The 13,551-nt window shown below is 39.9% G+C and overlaps 1 protein-coding gene across 14 annotated transcripts in view; it reads left to right on the top strand.

The window, feature by feature from the left end:
- Positions 1-1,627: 1,627 nt before the first annotated feature.
- CCDC88A (coiled-coil domain containing 88A) overlaps positions 1,628-13,551 on the top strand; it is a 79,939-nt gene continuing 68,015 nt past the window's right edge. For 8 of the 14 annotated variants that reach the window (XM_005238578.4, XM_027788398.2, XM_027788396.2 and 5 more), the window contains exons 1-2: positions 2,173-2,730; positions 2,845-2,945. In XM_005238578.4, the coding sequence (XP_005238635.2) occupies positions 2,668-2,730; positions 2,845-2,945 (164 nt within the window). In that variant the 5' untranslated portion in view covers positions 2,173-2,667. Of the gene's footprint in view, positions 1,808-2,171; positions 2,731-2,844; positions 2,946-13,551 lie in introns of those variants that run through there. The other 6 variants (XM_027788397.2, XM_027788390.2, XM_027788391.2 and 3 more) reach the window with 3 other exon arrangements.

Here is a 13,551-nt window from a genome sequence, read left to right as displayed (position 1 = left end):
AACAGTGACAACCAGCAATGCTGAGAATGCATGCAAACTGCATGGTGTGGATGGAAGTAAAAACTGTTTAATGAAATCTTCATCTCTATGTTATGAAATCTCAGTAGAAAATGTTTTTCAGGAACTCATGAGCCAGCTGGTGTTACTAACATGTGACTACTACATGGGCTATCAACTTCTACTAGCCAGTCTCTTAATTCCTAGAAACTGCTTTATGCCAAAGTCATTACTGCCTAATTAGAGCACACAAGAACAAACTGATGAGCCAGGGAAGTTCCATAGTAAGTACTGCATGCACAATTGCAATTATATACTGTTGCCAGAAACAGGGAGTTTAGCGGTTGGTTAGTCAGGCTTTTACAAAAATGCTTTTGTAGTTGCCTTTAAGGACTAGTAGTTTATTGGCAGTTATTTCACCCACTGGATCACCAGATTCTTATTCAGATCCACGACTGCAGATTTTCCCTTCCTTATTTCTTTTGTTTCACAGGAGGACTACCAGTTCACTCTAAAGACCTGTCTTGGAAGGGAATGACTTGATTTTTGCTGAAAATGTATAATTGTGAGAATCAAAACAAAGTCACTTTTAACTATACAACTTTGTTTTTAAAAAATAAATCCCTGGAATACAAATTACATACTAATATTTCAAGGTCTATAATTTTTTTAACATCTTTTACATGGACATTTTATTCAGTTTCACATATGGGGAAAAGCTTAGGACTGGAATTTTTTCCTAATCTTGGACCATTAGGACAAACACTATCCAGTTTTGGGTTAAAAACCCTAATCTGTTTAGCTGTTACTATGATGTCTTTCCAAAAGGACTTAATTTCAGTCACTTTTACTGCACTGTTTTGTGGTGTCTTTTTTTTTTTTTTTACTGGGTGTGTAAAACTAAAGGTATTTGGAAAAATTCTGCTGCAATGTAATTTATACTACATAGGAGAGAAGCTGGACTTAGCTTGAGATTTTTGCAAAATGCTTTGTCAATAAACTACATGATCTATTAAGCAGATACGGTCCCGTATGTTGATGCAGCATTGGAGATTTGAAACCCAAGTGGCAGGAGATAGCTTAAGGACAATAGCTTAGGCAAGCAAATTGCTTGTCATCATTTGCTTTTCTGTAACCAGGTCGCCCCCCTCCCTGTGCTCCTCTGCCCCCGCTAAACCTCTCCAGAAAGCTGGATTTTGCGTTAACGTGGTGTGTCTGGATTTCACCTCAGGAGAAAACCTGTCCTCCCTCCCCGGCTGGCGGGAGTGTGTGGCTGGGGGGCGGATCGGGCCATAAACCCTCATTTTTCTCTTCAAGGGCGTCAGCGACTCCCCTTCCCCCCCCCCCCCCCCCCCCCTTTCTTCCTCACCGGCACCTTTTTTCCCTCACAGGGGGAATCGAAGAGCATCCACCTCCCTTCCCGCGCCCCGGGGCGAGGGCAGACCTACGCACGCCGGACCCCGCCACTTCTCCTCACGGCGCTGCGGGGCAGAGGCCCGCCGGCTCCCGCCCTCCCGCCTCACGCGGCGCGGCCGTTGGGCTCGCGCGCCGCCGTCGCCGCAGCGCCCGTGCACGAGTCCTGCAGCGGTTCCCGCCGGCCCCGCCTCTTTCTAATTGCGCCGCCATCCCCGAGCGGCGGTTGAGGGCGGCGGGACCCGGGCTGGCGGAGGGATAACCGGCTGCCGCACGCAGACCGGTGCGGAGGGATCCATACGCTGGAACCGCCCGTCGGTGTGGGAGGGAAGAGGGGGCGAGTGATGCGGCACGGCCGGCCTGGCTGAGGCGAGGTGGCCGTTATTTGGGAGAAGGGGTGGGCAGCGGAGCTGGTGCCGCGGGAGCCTGTGGCGGGCGGCAGGCGAACAGCTGGAGCTGGGCGTCAGGGCTGGGGGGCTCTGGGGGCGGCGGGGACCCGGGGGGCGAGGGGAGAGGACGGGGGGCGGGTGGTGGGGGGGAAGGGCGAGGTTGTGAGGCGAGGCGGCGCGTGCCGGTCCTGTCGCTGTCTTGCGCCGTAGTTTAGTGGAAAAGGGAAGGGGTTAAAAAAGGGAACTGATTTAAAATAGCCTCTCATCCCTGCTGGGGGCTGGTTCCCTCTCTGTGGGCTGCCTGTGCCATTGCGGGGGTGGGTGGGGGGCAGCGGGATTCTCTTGTGTGCAGTAGCAGCCGGGGGGGCTTTGCTGTGAGTGGGGGTGGGGGTCCCTGCTCCTCTTTGCCTGCCCTCGCCTGGATTTCTTTTTTTGTGAGGAAGGGGCAGGATGAGCTTGCAGAGTTTTACTGGAATTTCTCCTTCCTTTCTGAGGTGCTGCCGCTGCTGAAGCAGATTTTTCCTTCCTTTCTTTTTTTGTCTGATGCAGAATCCCAGTAGCTAGGCAGCCTCCCTCTTTTCTTCCCTTCCTTCCTTCTACCCGTTCGGTATGTAGGAAGGGAGAGACATCAATGGAAAGGCTGAAATACGTGTAGATGGACTTTCAGATGCATTTTTTCTTGAAAGAGGAAGACAAATCCCAGTTACCAGTGCACTGACTTTTTTGTTGTTGCTGTTGCATTGCTTGGTGAAAATGGGGTTCGCTTACTTCAGCTAAATCCTTGGAGCATTTCAGAGAGTTGCTACAGTGAAGGACTTTCATATTTTTTGCATCAGAGGAGCTACATTGATGTTAATTTTTTTGTAAAATGGAGAACGAAATATTCACACCCCTTTTGGAGCAGTTCATGTCTAGCCCTCTTGTCACCTGGGTAAGCATTCATTTTTCCTCACACACTATTCATTTGCTCATTGTTTGAAGATAAATGCCTTGCGGCAGAGAGTAAGGTGGCGTTAGTGTCACGGTGGTGATGATTATGTTTTAGGTTAAGACGTTTGGACCGTTAGCTGGAGGAAATGGGACCAACCTGGAAGAATATGTGGCGCTAGTGGATGGCGTGTTTCTGAACGAAGTCATGCTGCAAATGTAAGTCTGCAAATTGTGCCTTGGCTTTATTTTTTCACTGTCATCTTGTTTCTTGTGTATGTTTTGCTTTCTTATGAAAACTTTTCCCCCCTACATTGACCTTAAATTGATTTCTTTTATACTTGAAGGAGTCATGTGGTCAGTTAAGAGGAGACTTCAAAGCATAGCAGATACTCTTTACAGTTTAATGTCCAAGTGATGTATTTGCAGGATGTACAGTGTAATACTGGCTGAATCATGATATGTAGAACTTACTGGAAAATTGGATGACTGTAAATAGTTTCCCAGATTTCCACTGAGAAGCATAAAGGTTCATTCTACTGTAAGTCACGCTCATAAACAAAATTCTGAATAAATTTGCTTGGCTAATAAGATTCTAATACATATCTTAGTTCATGTGACACATAACTTAAGGATCGTATGCTAGTCACATAATGTTGTTTACTGAGCAAATGGACCATTCTTTAACTCCTTCCTTTTCATTTTTCACAGTTCCAAATTAGAGTAGATAGCAGTTGTGCAGTAAAGCTAATGCTTTAATTGTGAGTATAGAATGTTTTCTGGGTATGAACTGCAGAAGAAACATTTTTACATGGTTTTATAAATTGTTTATTGGAAACTGATGGTTAGAAAAAGTTCTTTATAACTACTTTCTGTTAATCACAGTTTTGACTGGAATGTTGCCTGCTACTGTAATGCTAGAGAGTAGCACCTCTGTCAAGTGTCTAGTGATAGAATCATAAAGGTGTTACTAGTGGAAAAAAGTATCCATACTTTTTTTTTAAACATTATAGGTCTTTACAGAGACATATCTTTTGTATAGGTATGAAAAAATGTAGGCTTATGTATGTCTGGATGGATACATCAGTGCACGAGCAGCTTGTGTTGGCAGCTCAGTGATGACTGAGCAGGAACACTGCTCAGTGATGGGCAACCTTTTACTCTGTTTATAGTTTTACTCATCTTTAGGACTTTAAAAGCTTTTGCTGTTGGGATTCAGCTTGTATAACTAATCTGTGTGAAAAGATCTGCATGTTACCATGTTTAAGTTTGAATTCACATGCTTTTGAAACCAGTATTTTCTTTGTCACCTACTATTGTGCAACTAAAATGTCAAGTATTCATTTCTGTAATACTGAGAAACATGGAAAACCTGGTGAAATTGAAATTTTTGAAAAAAATCTTGAGTGTATTTCTGGCATATTTTCATAAGAATTTCAAGTGATACATTCACTGAAGCATACTATTTTTATTTTGCAATTTTTACTTTTTTGGACTACACAAATTAAGTAGCTTGTCAATTACGACTATGCATTTAACACATAGAGCTTCCGCTTGGTGAAAATGTTTGACAGCTGGAAGGCACATTTAGTACTGGAACTGAAACAAGGTGATTTCAAAGAATATAATCTTGAAATTAAACTTTATCAGTAATTTTTTTCAATACTAAGAGTATAAGTTGATATCTGATACATATGTGGGATACATATATGTAAAATGGAAAGCTGCCAAGAGGGATCATTCCCATGCTTAAGGCACTGTGTGTTGAATTTGGTTTTGGCTTTGTGCATTTTTGACCCTATATCATGATTACTGTAGTTTGCTTAGGAGTTGTGTGTGTATGTATAAAAAAACCCCCACAAAACAACCCACATGAGAGATACAAGTTTCAAATAAATAGTAGTCAGAACAATTACACCTCTAGTTTAAGGTAGTTTGTGTGTAAATAAACTGGTGTACAAATAAAACTGATTTTAGAAATATGTAACTATACTGGAAGGTGTATTTTATTTAAAATTTTTTGGGGTGACTGAAGTGTATTATGATTGACTACTACTTAGAATTGAAGTTTCCAGAACTGTATTCTTTCTTTGGGGATGTTTAGTTTGTTTTGGGTTATTTGCCAGGATTGAAAGGGGGGAAACATTTTTTCATGTTTTGCAGACTAATTCTATCTGTAGTGTAGTCACTGTGGAAGCCTGTGTTAACTTCTAGTCCTATTCACTTTGAATATCCACCATTGAATGTGTCCTCATTTGCAAAAACATTTAAGAGGCGCAGATCTGACCAATTATCAATATAACTTGCAGTATTTTCCATTTCCTTTTTTTTTTCTTTCAGTCTTTACTACCATATGTTGAGGAAATGTGGCAGAAAAATTTGTATCATGTGACTTCAAAAGGAAAATGTTTTTCTTCAGAATGTTGAGGGTTGTTTTGTTTTTTTAAAAGCTCTCAATTACGTACTTCACATGAGAACTAGAGGTCTGTGGTTAGGAGCTTGAAGCTATAGAGAAATGTGCTTGCAGAAGTCACCAGGAGTGCCGTTTGTAGAAATATGTGGAAAGCACCACTAGAAATTGGGGTTTTTTACATGAGTGTTTTTTTTACATGAGTTGTGTTATATGGTGCTTACTATTTAGACTAGTTTTGAGATACTTCAGGTTGTTCGTGTTTTGGTGTGAGAATACAGCTAGTGTATACCTGTCAACTAAGGGCTTTGTCATGTGGTTGTGGTGTAGGTTGGTTCCTATGGTTGGAAAGCCATTGCAGATGCTTTAAAGGGCCTTAAAGGATTGAACAAGTAGAGGCTGTTAGAGGTGCTGTGGTGCTGCTTTATACATACTTTTAATACTTACATTATTTTTGCCGAATGTTGAAAAACAAATTCTGTGACCATAAAAGTGTTGAGCATGGTTTGTAAACAGTTACACAATCAGAAAAAGTGGTGTTGTTACTTAGAGAAAGGTTTGTAAACAGTTATGCTATCAAAAAAAGTGACATTGTTACTTAGAGAAAGCTTTTTGTTCAGTTTAAAAAGAGTTAATTCTGCCTACCTTCAGCTGCAAGTAAGAGTTTGTTAGTACAGCATTTCTCCCGCCTTGTGCTTGTCTGCACCGAAGTTATTTTCAATGATTGTCATGATTCAGATACAGGAAATAGATGTCAGCATTGGAATAGTTGCAGGATAATGGTGTGGAGGTGGTCAGGTTTTATCAGCATTGAATTTATTAGTACCTCATATATGAGAAAGAATAATTCATTATATTCTTGTATGTCTTTTGCTTTTGATTTTTTGAACGTTTTAGTACATGGGAAAATACACAGATTCCGTTTGGTATCCAAATACATCTGAAGAGCTCTTCCTTTGCTAGACATGTTACACACCAATTTAATATTTTTTTTTAAATTCTGTTTTATTTTTACATGTGGAGAATTCCTGTGTTTCAATATCAGCCCCTAACTTGAGAGAATTTCTCTCATTTCCCCTTTAAATTTAGGTCCAGTTCTTCAAAAGTATTTGATTACCTACCTTCTGCTGGGATCAGTCAGTATCTGATACTTCTGGATAGAAACCCATCTGTCTTTCTAAATCTGAGCCTTTATCTGTGTGTTCTTTGATACAAAAAGGGGTCATGCTTCTTGGAAATAAATCAGAAAGCAAGAGATCCACTGCAGTGGTGTTCTGCTGTGGCAGGGACGTGAAGGAACATACCAAGAATACTTCATACCTTTAATATACCTCTATATCATAATACTTCTGACGTTATGAAGTGCTCATGTGCTTGAGTAAAATGTGTATGCTACTAAAACAAATGGTGCAATTACAGTAAGATGATTCTTAGCTGTCCTAGATGTATTTTTCTAGAACCTGACTAACAACACCTCATTTTATTTTTTTTTGTTGTTGTTTTAGCACTGTAGTGTTTATATACCCTTCTTTTGATCCCAAAAGATCAAGGTATTCTTACAAACACACTCGTTTTCTGAGTGTGTTTAATTTTCATTTCTAATAGGTTTTGTTCTCTGATACTTGTTAATTGAATTCCAGTAGGATTGTGTAAGAAGTTTGTCTCATAGTACAAACTGTGGTTCCCAAACTAACAAGAGTCTTACTGGGTTCTTTGAACAAAAATAGACAACTGCAAGTACTTGCAAGATGGGGACTTTCATTACATTTAGCACCACCATTAATATTTGGTCAAGTAACAAACACTCAAAACCATATTACAGTTTTAATAGTTTTATTTTACTACACTATGTATTTGTGGAAATTGGTCAGTTTTAAAGGAACTATTGGACAATACTGTACGCAGAATATGTAATATATAGAACCAAACTCTGAAACTGAGTTCATTTAATCCACTGTCTGGAGAACCTGTCCACTTTCATCACAGTCTTCCATTCATAACGTTTGTCTTCATTGAATATATTACTCAATACTATCCACTGCTGTATCCAGACATGCTGAAAATTACTTCAAAGGATGAAATATTTTATTATGCTCCTGTTTTTCTCCCATTTGCTGTTCTCCCACTGTTTTTCACTGACTGGATCCACATGCAGTCCTTTCATGCCCATAGAATTTTCCAGGTGTAGCAGCTGACTGTTTCCTTCCACTGCTCTAGTGGTGTGTGCCTAGAATGTGTAGACTGCTTCACTGACTCCTATTCTGAGCTCCTAGTCTTTAGTTCGCTTTTTTCCAAACAGTTGAGCTTGCCAGCCCATACTTCTGGCCTATATCTTTTCCTGAAAACTGGACTCCATCTCTAGTGCTTGAGCCAGCTGCCTGGCTCTGTGAAAGAGTGCAGGAACATGCACTCCAATTAACTCTTTCTGGTGAAGAAGACCAAATAGCAAGAGGCAGCTTTAGCCAGGTTCTGTCGGGGCAGGGAAATGGAAAAAAGTTTTGGGGTAAATTAAATTGGTGGGTTTGGCAGTAAAAATACAAGCACATATCCCAGAAAAAATTCTGCACCTTTCTCACTTTCATGAAGCAAATGGATTTGATTTACAGTTTTCAGACGTGCTCTGAAAGGCCTCCACAGATGTGAGGTAGATGTCACTCTAGTCGTTTGTGAGAGTTGTTCTTCTTAAGGGTGGTTCTGCAGCAGTATGGCCTAAACTTTTCTTAAGGAAAGCTGAACTTAAAACACTTTTTTTTTTTTAATTAAGAAACAAATTTGTTAATAAATTGGTTCAGCACAGTGTGCACTGTGGTCAAGATTCTTGGTATTGGAACCTTTTGATTACAAAAAAGGAAAAGATAGTTCTTATAGTGTAATGATGATTAATTTTGGACTTGAATATCTGCATGCAGGGAGACTTATATTGGGCAGATGAAGTGGATGTTGGCTGATACTTCTGAGATGCTTGGCTTTTTGACAGCTAAAGGGAAAAAGAGTGTGGGTCAATGTGGAATGCTTACAGTGTTTGATATTTGCTTATGTCTCCATTTTACTACGTTTTTTATACTTTTTTCCCCTTTTCCACAGGTGATGCCCATTCTCCTTCATCCTGTCTGCTGTGATTTATTTCCATGCAGCCCACTATTCTGTGGTTCATTCTTGTTTCTTACAGCATTTTGAAGATTAGGAAGTAAAGAACCTAATCTTCCTTTGCATGTATACATCCACTTCTTTGTTTTCTTCTTCTGGTGCTATCTTGCATAGCTGTCTTTGTCTCCTTATTTCTTTTGGTGGCATACTGCTTAGGCCATCCTTAGTTTAGGCTAGCAGCTGGGGCCAGGGAATAAAAGTTTGTGTTAAAAAACATTTCTTAATACATACAAAGGTGCTTTATTGAGTGTATCCACCTCTTCCATAAATAACAACCTTAGTTGGAAGATCTAGTATCAAAGTAACTTGTTCCAGCATTGAAAATACTCTGTCAAGGAAACAATGTATTTTCACTATGGCATTATATTTTTATTTTCAGAGTATTTTGCATTTCACTCACATTCTATGTGCTGTTTCAAAGCACTCTATGAAAAAACTAAATAAACTTACTCGTAGCTTTCTAGGCATATATTTTGTATGTTTCATCGTCAAGAAAATTAAGTTATGAGTGTGCTGGCAAGCTGTCTCCTAAGACATAGCTCAGTAAAGGCTGTTTTATATATAAAGACACGTTTATACTACATTGAAGACTGCAGGGCAGAGATGCTTGTGTGAGGTAACAGAGCAGATACAGCCACAGAGCACAGTGCAGCACTGCTGAACAGAGCTGCTGTTACATAGGGCAGAGGTGGCTTTAGCTGAAATCACAGGACCATGTGGGGAATGCTATGAGTGTGACTCTGAGCAAGAGGAAGACATCTCCCAGCTTCATGCTAGCAGCTGTGCTGCGAGCTTTAGCCATTCGGGGTGATGGCTGAGTGGCTGGCTCATCTAAGCATCGTTTGACCTTAGCAGCACCCAGAGTTGAGGCTGGGTGAGCTTTGCAGTTCCGGTTATGGCTGCCTGTAGTATTTCTGTTTGCAGGGCTGGCTTTGCTCTTTACCTGCCTCTGCTTCTGTGTGGCCAGCGTTCTGTCTCCCTGTGTTGTAAGGAAAGGCAATACACAACTTGTTTTGCTCTGATTTTTATACCAGAAAGGTCAGTTTGCTCAGGTGGCTGAGACACCTTAAGCTACCCTACAATGTTGCCATATTTCTTGGTAGCACAGCAGCAGTAAATTCCAGTTTTAAGTCAGCTACGAATACCTTACCTAAGCTGATCAGCTCGCATCTTTCGCTGGCAAGGCTATATTTCTTCAGGTCATATGGCTAGTTTGGGGATCTCTATACCACAAACCTTTGCAAAGTATTGCTGTGCTCTGGTTTTTCTTTTAAAAACTAAGCTAGTTAACTGACAAACTGGTTGCTAAATCAGGCGCATCTTAATTCTATGCTAACTTTGTGAAGCTTCTAGATTTTCCTCATTTGTTTGTTCTGTGAAGAAGGGGCTTTTTAGCTTTGTGTTCTTTCATATGTTATTCTTATTTTTGGTTCCTCCTCCTTTTTCTGTAAACCAAATACCAATTTGTTCCCTTCCTTGCCTTTTACACTGTGCGACTTTTTTCCTTTGTAGTAATTATTCAGGGATCAAGACTTTTTTTCAAAATGTTGCTTTGTTAGAGCACATGACCTCAGTGGTCAGAGATTATTTGGTAATAACTGTGTGGGAGTCTCTGTTTGTTTGTTTGCTTTGTTTTAGAGAGCCCTGTATTTACGCTCCAAAGAGGCAGGGCCTCTGAGACAGTTGTTTTTAAGCAGTATTTAAAAAATGCCCCCACTTTCTTTCATCAGACTAACTGATGTTAAGGCACTGAATCAAAGCAAGGCTACTGCTGGACCCAAACTCTGTTGGTATGTTTTCCCATTAGCTTACTCTGAGGAAAATGCAAAAATTATCTTGTGTTGTATTTTTGGATTGGGAAATAGTAAGGGATGAACTCATAAGCAGCTTGTATCATATTCCTGGCTGTTGATTGAAACTTCATGTTGCATGTTTAGATATACTTGAAAATTGTTTCCTTTTCTATACTGATAGGAGATAGAGTCCACTTAGGTTTATTACAGAAATTAATCTTATTTTAAACTGCAGGGAAATATTTGGTCTTTATTGTTTGTGTGATACCTGTTTTTCTTAATTAAGCCCTTGAGCAAAAAAAAGTCTGGTGTCACTTCCTGGTATTTTGGGAATATACTTGCTATATATTCAGGGCATTGTGTATGCCAGACAGAAACAAAATACAGATACTAGTTGATGTATGATAGAATGTAGACAGGTGTCATACTTACAAAGTGCTTGTTTGCATCTTAGCAAGAATATTAATATTTATGTTTTAAGATGAAAAATTGCACTTTTACAGGCCCTTATATGTATGTTTACCTTGTAGCTTTGGTAGTTAATAGGGGTAAGGTCCTTCATGTACTGTTCTATTTGTATCTAATTCAGTAGGAGCTTGCACATGAATTGATGCACATGCACAATGTATAACACATTTCAGCTAGTGTGCTGAAGCAGTGAAGCTGTTCACATAGATAAAATTTTTACAAGAAATGCAACTTACTGGCTTTGGCAATCCCCTTCTATCCATTGTATTTGAATTTGTGTCATTCTTGGTAATAATCTATACAAAGGGCTCAGATCTGTCACTTGGTGGTCTAAAAATTTGTAAGGAAAAAGATGAAGATGTATATTTTATTGATTTACTTAGAGAAGGTTTATTGTGCTTGGTAAGAAAGGGAAATTCTAGAGTCATAATGTTCTAACCTAAAGTATGTAACGGAAATCTATGTGGCACTGTTTTTACAACTTAAGATCTTTTTAGTCACTAAAAGTGCAATAGTCAGGTAGCTTTGATGTCATCTCATTAGACTGATCTCACATCAGTATTTCATGCATTTTTGACTACTGGGTGCGATGTTTACCTATGGTCAGGCAATTTTGAATTCAAAGAACTAACTAATTATTTTTGAGAATTTATAGCTTCAGCAGAGTTCAGAGTAAAGGATAAAATGAATGAACATCTTTCCAAGTTCTACTATAAGGTAGTGCTGTGATTATCAAATAAAGCAAAGCCCATGCTGTTGTGTTGGAAGTTGGTTAGAGTAGAAGAGAAAAACTTGTATATACAAACAATAATCTTTTAAGAGGTTATTTTTAAGCTTAAATGAAGAAGACTTTATAAATGTGTGTTGCTTTTAAATCCTGCTTACATTACTTTCCCTTACATTAATATATTTTACATATCTTGGTAAGTGTGTTAGCTCCGCAAATGTCATTTGCTGAGGGCAATAAGTGCTTGTTTGCTTTCCTTCTGTGCTGCTCGCTGCTTCCTATCTGTGATGACAACTTGCTGGCTCTATTCTGTTTCTTGTATAACTGTTTCTGATGTTTCTTCCAAACTACTTACCTGTATGTCTGCAGAATGTTCTTTCCAAGGTAGATGGTAAAAACATTTTCTCACTTTATTGCCCTCTGGTATCAAGTCACGCTGCACCTTGTGATCCAAATCTGAACGTGCTTACTTATGTGAAGCTAATCTTACTGTTGTCACAGGATTATTGTGGGTGTGAATGTTTGCAGTGTTTTAATGGTCAGTTACATTGAGGTGTTAATCACAAAGTCAGATAGTTTTCAGTCACTCTGTTAATTAGTGTTGGACTGAATAGATCTTAACATTTGAACTCATTTCAGAAGTAAAACCCCCTCACCCCAAAAGGGAAAAAAACACATAATGCTTAAAGTAGAAAGCCAAACTTTCTGTGGAATATCCATCTCCTTTCTTGCTTGTCCTTTGTGGACTCTGTCCTCTTGCTGCCTTTTTGTTTTAATATGGAAAGTAGTGTAGTGCAAGTACTACAGTCTAATTCTACCTTTTCAGACAATAGTTGATACTAGGCCTTTAGCAATGACCACACCCCCCACCCCCCACACTCCCCCCCCCCCCAAAAAAAAAAAACAACCAAAAAACCCCCCAACAAGATGACCCTTTTAAGATACTTAGGTTTGCTGAAGTAGTAAAGAGTGTTTGTCAGGCTTTCTGGTTCTCATCTGTTTGCTCAAAAAAAGTTTTGTTTCTAAAGTCGCTTCTTCTAGGAATTCTGAGTTATTTAATACTCAGGAGTGTTTATTTTGTGTGACAGTGCTAAGTGTTCTGTGACACTCTGAAACTTAGAGATTTTCCTTTCAATCAGTGAAACTTTTTAATGTGGCGGTTGCCAGCATACCTTTTGCTGGCTGTGGAGCAGAGGCTACTCCACATTCTCATTGATTGTTGCAGGACACTCACCCAGGTTCCTTGGTGTAGTAAGTGATTCCCTATTTTCAATCTTTGGCAGAAAACTTACTTTTCCCATCACACTAAAAGGTATTATGTAAAAAGTATACATCTGAGTCAAGTTGAAGCAATAGTAGTAAAGTTGTCTCATACTATCTGATGATAAAGACAGCTGTTGCTTTCTGTGTTTAGAAGTTACGGATTTTGGGGGTTATGTTAATTCAGTGAAGCAAGTGTGTTCTGAGTAAATGACTGTTGACCTATTTTATTTCATGTCTTATTTTCTCCTACATTTTGCTTTTCCTTATCAATGTTAAGGAAAAGAGAAAGCACATCCACTAAATCTGGGCTCTTCTGGATTCTGCTTTCTTTAAAACCCTGGGAGGGAGAAACTACAGATCAGTCACCACACCTCTTGAATCTACTATGATTTTGTCTGACTGTGTGCACATTGATGTGTAAACCTGCGAGCGTACAGATGTGAGGGGATGTCTCTTCGTGCAAATAGTAATCGTAATCACTAACAGTAAGACCAACCAGCAGAGCGGTTGTTGGTCAGAGCAGCTCTGAGGTCATGAGGTGCAGCAGGTCCATATTGATGGAGAAGGGAGAGACAAGGTTCCTCGGTGTAAGGGCTTGTGGCACTGTTTCAGATACTGCTATTCTAGCTCACTTCAACCATGAGTAATTAGGCAACTCCTCTGCAGTGAGCGCCAGCAAGAGAGCTTAGGCATTGTGCAGCTGCCCTGTGAGTAGTTCAGCCTGGTCAGATGCTGCAGAGCTAAGACAGGGAGTGGGAAAGCTGCGTATGCTCTGTATCTACTCATATGTTCTTGGCAGTGTTCCCTGTGATTCCTCACCAGCCAGTCAATGTGTTGTAGGCTGCTTGGTTGTGTTTTTTTTTTTTTTTTAAGTAGATATAGGACTTCAGCCTCCTAACAGTTCGTGGTGTTGGACATAATCCTAGGAAGCAGGGTTTTGTGCAAGGGCCAAAAGGCTTTTGGGTAGGCCTACTTCATAAAACTCAGTGGCATGAGGCAAAAAACCTTCAATACAAC

Source organism: Falco peregrinus, chromosome 11 (genome assembly GCF_023634155.1).
Source record: "Falco peregrinus isolate bFalPer1 chromosome 11, bFalPer1.pri, whole genome shotgun sequence".
Taxonomy (NCBI): domain Eukaryota; kingdom Metazoa; phylum Chordata; class Aves; order Falconiformes; family Falconidae; genus Falco; species Falco peregrinus.
Note: the sequence above shows the minus strand (reverse complement) of the source record. Positions and strands in the feature narration are given on the sequence as shown.